Source organism: Penaeus japonicus, unplaced genomic scaffold, assembly GCF_977035675.1.
Source record: "Penaeus japonicus unplaced genomic scaffold, GWHDUDI00000001_assembly GWHDUDI00000040, whole genome shotgun sequence".
Taxonomy (NCBI): domain Eukaryota; kingdom Metazoa; phylum Arthropoda; class Malacostraca; order Decapoda; family Penaeidae; genus Penaeus; species Penaeus japonicus.
Genome location: NW_028234442.1, coordinates 8618657 through 8628656, shown reverse-complemented (window position 1 = coordinate 8628656; position 10000 = coordinate 8618657). Strand labels below are relative to the sequence as shown.

General features: G+C 45.4%; 1 protein-coding gene across 1 annotated transcript in view; it reads right to left on the bottom strand.

The window, feature by feature from the left end:
• LOC122267526 (uncharacterized) overlaps window positions 1-10000 on the bottom strand; it is a 34445-nt gene that overhangs the window by 23678 nt on the left and 767 nt on the right. Inside the window, exon 1 of the mRNA XM_086534242.1 lies at window positions 8711-10000. This exon is cut by the window's right edge and continues 767 nt beyond it. Coding sequence (XP_086390368.1) covers window positions 8711-8850 — 140 coding nt within the window. The 5' untranslated portion in view covers window positions 8851-10000. The remainder of the gene's footprint in view (window positions 1-8710) is intronic.

Sequence of the window (10000 nt, the reverse complement as noted above, 5' to 3'; positions counted from 1 at the left end):
TGACTTGCAGCCATCTGCAGTGTTGATAAGAGTCTAGTTCCGTCTCCATAACACCATCCTGTTACATCCTGCATAGCGCATTGGTATCCTGTGCATCATCGGATATGAATCTATCCTACTGCTTCCAAGATGCATCATTATAGACCTTATGCGTTTGGCTCTCTTTGATGTCCAGGCGACGCTCTCCCAGTGCCAGATGGTGCCAGGTTCATCATTTCTCCGTCATTCTGTAGCCTGGTTTCGTTGAGAGAAAGAGTTTAAGGAGAGAGAAAAGAGGAAGACAGACAGAAACAGAAAGACGGAGGGAGGGAGGGGAGAGAGAGAGAGGGAGATAGAGATAGAGAAAGAGAGAGGGAGAGACAGAGACAGACAGACATCAAGACAGCGAGAGGGCCGGCCGTGAAGACTCTTATAAGGTTCGGGCGACATTGACCGGGAGAGAGGAGGGGGGGGGGTCAGTAGAGGAAGAGAGAGGGGAAAAGAAGGGGACAGGCAGTGAAGGTAGGAAGCTGAGAGAGAGATGAATAAAAAATACATAAAAAACAGACACAGCCGAAAAAAGAAGAAACCAACAAACACAAAAACATAAATAAAAAATAGAAACAAACAAAAAAGAAAAAGTAAGGAAGATCCGACAGAAGGGGAAGCAACAACACAGAGGGGTAGAGAGAGAGGAGGGGGGGAGGGTGGAGGGGAGGAGGGCGAGAGGGGGTCAGTCTCTTCCTGTGTTGGTGTCCATATACGTAAGGACTTCGGAGGGCATCCTTGCAGCCCGTCCGTCCTTGCCTTCGCTCGCCACCTCTCATACGGATGGCGAGAGCTCGTCACTTCCAGCTCTCATGCGGATGGCGACCGTTCGTCACTTACAGCTCTCATAAGGATGACGAACGCTCGTCACTTCCAGCTCTCAGAAAGATGACGAGCGCTCGTCACTTCCAGCTCTCATAAGGATGACGAACGCTCGTCACTTCCAGCTCTCATAAGGATGACGAACGCTCGTTATTCCAACTCTCATAAGCTCGTCACTTCCAGCTCTCATAAGGATGACGAACGCTCGTCACTTCCAACTCTCATAAGGATGACGAACGATCGTTATTCCAACTCTCATAAGCTCGTCACTTCCAGCTCTCATAAGGATGACGAACGTTCGTCACTTCCAGTTCTCATAAGGATGACGAACGTTCGTCACTTCCAGCTCTCATAAGGATGACGAGCGCTCGTCACTTCCAACTCTCATAAGGATGACGAACGTTCGTCACTTCCAGTTCTCATAAGGATGACGAGCGCTCGTCACTTCCAGCTCTCATAAGGATTTCAATCGATCATCACTTCCGGCTCTCATAATGATGACGAACGCTCGTCACTTCCAACTCTCATAAGGATGACGAGCGCTCGTCACTTCCGGCGCTCATAATGATGACGAACGCTCGTCACTTCCAACTCTTATAAGCTCGAGCTGTCTGGTAGCTCATTGGTAGAGTGTCGACTTCACATCCCCGTGGTCGGCAGATCGAGTCCCGTCCAAACTCGTGAGTTTCCACTGTCACCTGGCGGTTACTGACGTAGCTGGGCACTGCGTTGGGCAAGGGCCAAGCTCAGGTCGATTCAACACTCGTTGGCACATTCTCTCACGAGTCAGCACACGCTGACACAGGCGGGCTCGCCTCAGTGCATACAAGCCCGGCGTAGCATCTGCTCAACAAATCTGGCTTATCCTTATCCTTATCATAAGCTCGTCACTTCCAGCTCTCATACGGATGGCGACCGCTCGTCACTTCGAGCTCTCATAAGGATGACAAACGCTCGTCACTTCCAAGTCTCATAAGCTCGTCACTTCCAGCTCTCATACGGATGGCGACCGCTCGTCACTTCGAGCTCTCATAAGAATGACGAACGCTCGTCACTTCGAGCTCTCATAAGGATGACGAACGTTCGTCACTTCCAGTTCTCATAAAATGTTCACTTCCATCTCGAAGGATGCGACGCTCGTCACTTCCAGTTTTCACAAGGATGACGAGCGCTCGTCACTTCCAGCTTTCATAAGCTCGTCACTTCCAGCTCTCATAAGCTCGTCACTTCCAGCTCTCATAAGTATGGCGACCTCTTGTCACTTCCAGCTCTCATAAGGATGACGAGCGCTCGTCACTTCCAGCTCTCATAAGGATGACGAACGCTCGTCACTTCCAGCTCTCATAAGGATGACGAGCGCTCGTCACTTCCAGCTCTCATAAGGATGACGAACGCTCGTTATTCCAACTCTCATAACCTCATCACTTCCAGCTCTCATAAGGATGACGAGCGCTCGTCACTTCCAACTCTCATAAGGATGACGAACGCTCGTCACTTCCAACTCTCATAAGGATGACGAACGATCGTCACTTCCAACTCTCATAAGCTCGTCACTTCCAGCTCTCAGAAGGGCGACGAGCGCTCGTCACTTCCAGTTCTCAGATAGATGACGAGCGCTCGTCACTTCCAGCTCTCATAAGGATGACGAACGCTCGTTATTCCAACTCTCATAAGCTCATCACTTCCAGCTCTCAGAAGGATGACGAGCGCTCGTCACTTCCAGCTCTCATAAGGATGACGAGCGCTCGTCACTTCCAGTTCTCAGATAGATGACGAGCGCTCGTCACTTCCAGCTCTCAGAAGTATGACGAGCGCTCGTTATTTCCAGCTCTCATAAGGATGACGAACGTTCGTCACTTCCAGTTCTCAAAAGGATGACGAACGCTCGTTATTCCAACTCTCATAAGCTCATCACTTCCAGCTCTCAGAAGGATGACGAGCGCTCGTTATTCCAACTCTCATAACCTCATCACTTCCAGCTCTCAGAAGGATGACGAGTGCTCGTCACTTCCAGCTCTCAGAAGGATGACGAGTGCTCGTCACTTCCAGTTCTCAGAAGGATGACGAGTGCTCGTCTCTTCCAGCTCTCAGATAGATGACGAGTGCTCGTCACTTCCAGCTCTCAGAAGGATGACGAGTGCTCGTCTCTTCCAGCTCTCAGATAGATGACGAGTGCTCGTCACTTCCAGCTCTCAGAAGGATGACGAGCGCTCGTCACTTCCAGTTTTCATAAGGATGACGAACGCTCGTTATTCCAACTCTCATAAGATCGTCTCTTCCAGCTCTCAGATAGATGACGAGTGCTCGTCACTTCCAGCTCTCTGAAGGATGACGAGCGCTCGTCACTTCCAGCTCTAATAAAGATGACGAGCGCTCGTCACATCCAGGTCTCATAAGCTCGTGACTTCCTGGTCTCAGAAGCTCGTGACTTCCAGCTCGGGGTTTCTCTAATAAGAGTAGCGGTGGGGTTGATGGGCTGTTTGTGTGTATGAGAATTTGTTTTATATAAAAAAAAAATATTACCATTATATTTTGTTATGTATTATCTAATATTCCACTTTTCTTCGTCTTTTTTTTATTACTATCATTATGATTTTTTAAGATGTGTTTATTCCCTCTTCGTGACATTATTGCAGTTGACTGATCTTCATTACTACAATCATCCTCATTGTCATGATAATATTCATCATCACCATCCCACCATAACCAACTATCACCATGGCAACCGTAATCATCACCATGACCTCACCATGAAAATCATAATCACCATCACCATGATCCTACCATGAGTGCCCCAACCACATCCTAATCACCACCTTGCTCCTCGGTTCCTCACCCCCAATTCACTCTCCTTCGAAAACAAAACATTTCATACAAAGAAAGACAATGAAAGACATTCATGCAAACAAATTCAAAACAAGAGAACGCCTTTGACTTCCATTCATTTTGCAACACGATCTGCTGATGTCACACCTTGCAATTGCAGGAAATAAGGGGGGAATTTCCCCGCGACTGACATGTTGACGGACGTGGAATCAGTGTAGGGGAGGTGGAGGGGTGGGGAGGGGGCGGAGAGGGAAATGGGAGAGGAGGTTAGAGAGGGGGAAGGGTAGGGGTGAGGGGAGAGGAGGGGGAGGCGAAAAAGGGGTGAGGGGTGTGGGTGAAAGGGGAAGGAAAAGGGAAGAGGAGAAAGAGGGGCGGATGGGAGGGGAAGGAGGAAATGGAAGGAAAGAGGAGAAAACTAAAGGGAAAAGAGAGGGAGAAGAAAATTAAGGAAAAGAGAAGATAGGGGAGGGGAATAGATCAACAGAGGGGAAGTGGGGATGAAAGCGAGGAAGGGGAGGGGAGGGAGTGAGGGCGATTGGAGAAGGGGAGGGGGAGAATATATGAGGAGGTAGAGAGAAATGGAAGAGAATTTGAGGAAAGGAAGATAGGGAAGGGAGTACGAATGGGGAATTTTAATAATTATGATTATGATAACCATTATCATTATGATTATAACAATAATAATAATAGTGATATTAATAACACTTTCAATAATAGTAATAAAAATAATGATAATAATGAGATTAAAAATAATAATGGTGATGATGGTAATTATAGTTAACAGTAGCAGAATCACCATTATTGATCAGCTTCATTATATTATATTATTAGCATCACTACTATTACCTTCCTTTAAATTTAATTACCATAACAATAACAGAAGTACTACTGAAAACAACATGATTATAATATATATATTACTCAACATGAACCAAGCAAGTGCGTTCGTGAGTGTGTTAGCACGTGTACCCCATGTGTGCGTGGGCTACGTCTGTGCATGTATGCATGTTTGTGTGTGTGTGTGAAAGTGGGAGAGGGAGGGGGAGGAGAGAGAGAGACTGAATATGAGCGTGTGTATTTGTGAATGTGTATTGATTAGTCATACGTAAATGAGAGTGCATGTGTGCATACGCATGTAAGAATAGTAAAATAGATGCCCATGTTTAAATACACGCACACACGTTAGCATGTGCGCGTGTGCACATGTACGTGTGTGTGTGTGAGTGTGTGCGCCAGGAAGTGTCTCTCAGATGAATTCTCAACGGCTCTCTAGACCGGCTGTGCCCAGTCCGGATATACGCATAACAGACTTTTCAACCAATGCCATCAGCCAAACCTTCGCAAACCGCAGAGCAAAAACGAATCCCTCCAACGCTAGACCGTACCCCGACCGAAACATCGTTCGAGACGAAAAAAACAAACACGAAAGCCGTCACCCAAAAGCCTCCAAAACACGGCACGGAAACGCCATATATAGGTATGTATGTCAACCCCGAGTATGCGATTATCCGGACTCTACGGGGCATGACTCACCCACCCGCGTCCCTCGGATTGTTGCCAGTCACCGCCAACCACCTTAACTCAATCGAACAGTATACCACCATAATTTTAAAAGACAAGCTTCTGCCCGAACTACCTTTTCGAGTTCAGAATCTCAAAATCAAATTTACTATAGATACTTCGTTATCAAAGAATTATTGCTTCTCTAAAAGCTAAATTAATCTGTACGTAATAGAAAAAAGCCATTCCTTTTTTCAAAAAGAAAAAAAAATAATCATAACTAAATATTCCAAAAATAAGTCATTTTGAATTTCAAAAAATACACCTTAATCTTTACCTTCTAAAAAAAAATCATGAAAAAGTCTATTAATCAAATAAAAACGAAAACAAAAATTCGACACAAAATCTTCGGGTTCCTTCCTTGGGTTTAAATATTTCCTGGAGGATGTGAGGGCGGTGGGAGGAGGGTGAGGGCGGTGGGGGGAGGGAGAGGAGGGAAGGGAGTGTTAGGATTGGGAGGGGGAGAGAGGGGGGAATAGGGAAGGAGGAGGAGGGGAGGGTTAGGGAGAACGCTGTGGGAGGGGAGGAGGGGGCCGGGAGGAGAAGGGATATGGGGGGGGGGGCTGCCTTACCCGCGTCGGTTGTCGCAATGTTAATAAGAAAAGGACAGACAGATGCAGAGAGAAGGGGGGGGGGGAGAGAGAGAGAGAGAGAGAGAGCACAGAGTGAGAGAGGCAGCGACATAGTGATTGATTTGAAGGGGAATTTCAACGGTCAATATCAACCCATCTTCAAAGCAACAGGAAGAATAGGAATAATGGTGATGCTTGCAACCTTTAATTTCACCTTCATTACATGATGCTGATAATGATGATGATGATCATCATGATAATGATGATGATGATGATGGTGATGATGATGGCTATCAATGATAATATCAATAAATATACTTAACAGTAATAATCATCAATAATATCAATATGATAATAATAATAATAAGTAATAATAAGAAGTAATAATAACAACCATCGTAATAATAATAATATATCGTGTCAGCACGATCATATAAATCCCCTGAAATGTCTTGATCACGTGACCTTCAGATGGATAATCACTTTAATAACAAATAATATAATCTGAAGGTCAGGATTTCATGCCTTTATTAATAAAAATAATTCACATACTTTAGGTTCAAGTTCCTTTTTACATCTAACTGTGTCTGTCTGTTCCTACATTCTTTGAATGTTTGACTGCTATCCGAATGTGTGTGTGTGGGGGTTGGTAGATGTATAATGAATGTATGTTTATTTATTTGTATGCATCATATATGCTTCACACACACATGTATCTATATACATACATACATACATGCACACACACACACGCACATACACACACGTGTATCTATACATACACACACACACACACAGATATAGATAGATAGATATATATATATATATATATATATATATATATATATATATATATATATATATATATATAAGCGTATCGGAATCCTCTTGGGTCATGATTTCCTCTCGACACGCTTCCTTGTGCCGTTATTATCTAATCTCTCGTCGACTGCAGACTTCGCTTCTAACGGAATGAAAATAACAATAGTCTGATAAGGAAGTTAAGAGGCGGTCGAGGAGGAGGAGGAGGAGGAGGAGGAGGAGGAAGAAGAAGAGGAGGAGGGGAGTGGGAAGGGGATGAGGATGGGGAGGAGAAAGAAAAGGAGGAAGGGACGAGAGGGATGGGGAGGAGAAGGAAAAGGAGGAAGAGGAGGGGATGGGTGGGGATGAGGAGGAGGGGATGGAAAAGGAGGAGGAGGGGGCGAGGGGGAGGAGGCGAAGAAAAATGAAGAGGAGGAGAAAAAGAAGAGGAGTATCAGAAGGAGGAGGACGAAGTGGAACAAGAGGGGAAATAAAGAGGAAGTGAGGAGGACGGGAAGTTAGAGGAGAAGAAACAGAGGAAAAGGGTGAAGAGAGAGAAATGGAGGTGAGGAGGAGGAAGAGGGAGAAGAGGAGAAACAGAGGAGAGGGAGTTATGGGGTCAGAGAAAGGGGGGGAGGCCAAGCAGGACCAGAGTTCGCGGCTGCAGGACCCAGCCGGCGCGACCTGCTCCTGCAGGATATTCGCCCCTCCCCCCCACCCCCACCCAGCGTCGCTTTCCAGGATATTTCTTGTTTGCTCTTCGCTATTTTCTCTTTCTTTTGTATCTTCTTTTGTTTATCTACGGTGTCTTCATATTTGTACTTACATTTATAGTAGTAGTGGTGGTGGTATCAGTATCATTACCAACTTTATCATCATAGTTATAAATCTTATGCCAATTAATTATCATCACAATTATCATCATTATCATCATTCTCATTCATCAACGTTATATCCATCATCACCACCATATCGTTGTTATCATTATCATTGTTATCATCTTTACCATTATCACCATCTTCTCTATAGATGCCTTTGTCATCATCACTATCATTATCATTACCATTATGATTTATATGTCATATATATATATATATATATATATATATATATATATATATATATATATATATATATATATATTCATCATGCACTTTCGTTCATACTGCTGTATATTCATATCACACACACACACACACACACACACACACACACATATATATATATATATATATATATATATATATATATATATATATATACATAAATATACATACATATATACATATACATATATATACTTCCTTCACTCCCTCGCAGCTCACGTCTCCCACTGCATCTCATTCACTCGTCTCTCTCGCCCCCTCCCTCTCTCCCTCCCTCTCATTCATGAATTATTCTTCCTGCTTCCCTCTCTCTCTCTCTGTCTCTCTTTCTCTCTCTCTCCACACTCCCCCTCCACTCATTCTTGCTATCCTTCCTTCCTCTTAATCCATCTCCTCCTTCTCTGCCTTCTTCCCTCCCCCCCCCCCCCCCCTTCCCCCTGGTCCCACGGCACTTCCTACTCCCTCACACTCCTTCCCTCTGGCCCTCATTCATGAATTCCTCCCCCGCGCCTCCTCCACTCCTTAATTCCCTCCTTCTCTTCTACTCTCTCTCTCTCTGTCTCTCACTCTCCTTCTTCGATTCCCTTTTCCTTCTTCCACAATCCCATCAAGCTCCCTCCCCTATACCCTTCTCTTCCTTCCCCCGTCTATACTCCTTCCTTTTCTTTCCCTTCCTCTGGTATTCATCCTCGATATTCTCCCCCCCCCTTACCCCCCTTTCCTTCCTCTTTCCCGTCCTCCACTCTTCCTCCCATTCCCTCCCTCTTCCTATTTCCCTCCTTCCTTTCCAACCTTCCCACCCGCCCTTCCCTCCATTTTTCTCCTTCCCCACCGCCTTCCCTCCCCTTTTCACCCATCCTTCCCTCCCTATCCCTCCCTTTCCCACCGCCTTCCCTCCCCTTTTCACCCATCCTTCCCTCCCTATCCCTCCCTTTCCCACCGCCTTCCCTCCCCTTTTCACCCATCCTTCCCTCCCTATCCCTCCCAGGGCCTTACCTCGCAAAGGGCGCTTGTTCCACCTCGTAGTGCTCCGCGATGGGATCCCTCCTGATCAGCTGTTCGAGGGCGTCCTCTGTGAGTTCTAGGTATCCTTTGTGGGCGTCTAGGACAGCCACGCCCGCGCTCAGGGACCTCATGGCTGTGTTTTTTTGTTTTTTTTAGAGGGGGGGGGGTGTTGAAGGGTCTTTTTTCCAGGGAGGTGGGGGGGATTCACTCAAGCACCTCTGCTTTTGGGATTCGCAAGCACTTTTCTGGCGCTGATTGGATTTCTAGCGTAGCGAGAACTTGATTTTGTTTTTTCTATCTCTCCTTTCTTATTTTCTTAACTGTTTCCCTTGTTTGTTTGTCCACACGTGGGGGATAAGGAGGAGGAGGGGGCAGGGGGTATAAGGGTAAGGGGGCAACTCGAGTATGACTCACGTCTTCTCGAAGGACTAACACTCGACTCGCAACTTTTCTCGAGTCTGCTTCTAGTGTGACAAGGACGTGTTATGTCAACAGCGTGCACATCGATGACGAGTTCCGATAAGTAGCCTTGAGTCTGTTCTTCGGTTACTTGGCTCCTTCGACCGTTTCTGTTGAACTCTGTTGTTATTTCTGGTTATTTCTTGTTGATTTCGCTACAGTTGCAGTTGGAATAGGTGTGCATGAGAGAAAGGGAACGCTTACGGTGAGTAATATGTATTGATTTTGTCTCCTTTTTCTGCGATTTATTTTTGTTTATGATCGGAAGACTTTCTTAATTTTCGAGAAAGTTTGGATCTAAATCACCTTATATATTTTCGAATCACTGGTATCAATTTTTACTCATCTTTCATTGGCCGTTTTATATAAATATGTTTGGTTTATCGTATCTGCTACTACCCTTACGTCAACTTTCTATCGTTAATTTCTATTTTTCAACCACTTTTGTTTTTTGTTTTTCGTACGAGTCGAAGGCAAAAAAAAACACGCCGTATTATACCAATTACTTTTGTTTCTTAGTTTGCTTCCCAAGTGTCTCTCTTAACTCGGAATCCACGACGGTTTGGAAGCGTGTCCAGCCTCGGCTTTCTCGCTTATCCGAACATTTCTTACTCTCTTGGAATCATTCGGATGTGCGCCGCGTCCCTTCCGGCTGGCAAAATCACTGGGCATTTTCTCGAACCAATGCTATTGTTTAAATTCTTTGCGTTTCCGTCCGTCTTCGTTTATTATTTTTTGTTTATTCACCACTGTGTATTTTCTTCCTCACGGCGAGAGCGGAGGAGGGGTTCGAGTGGGTAAGAGGTGAGGGGGGTGGGGGTA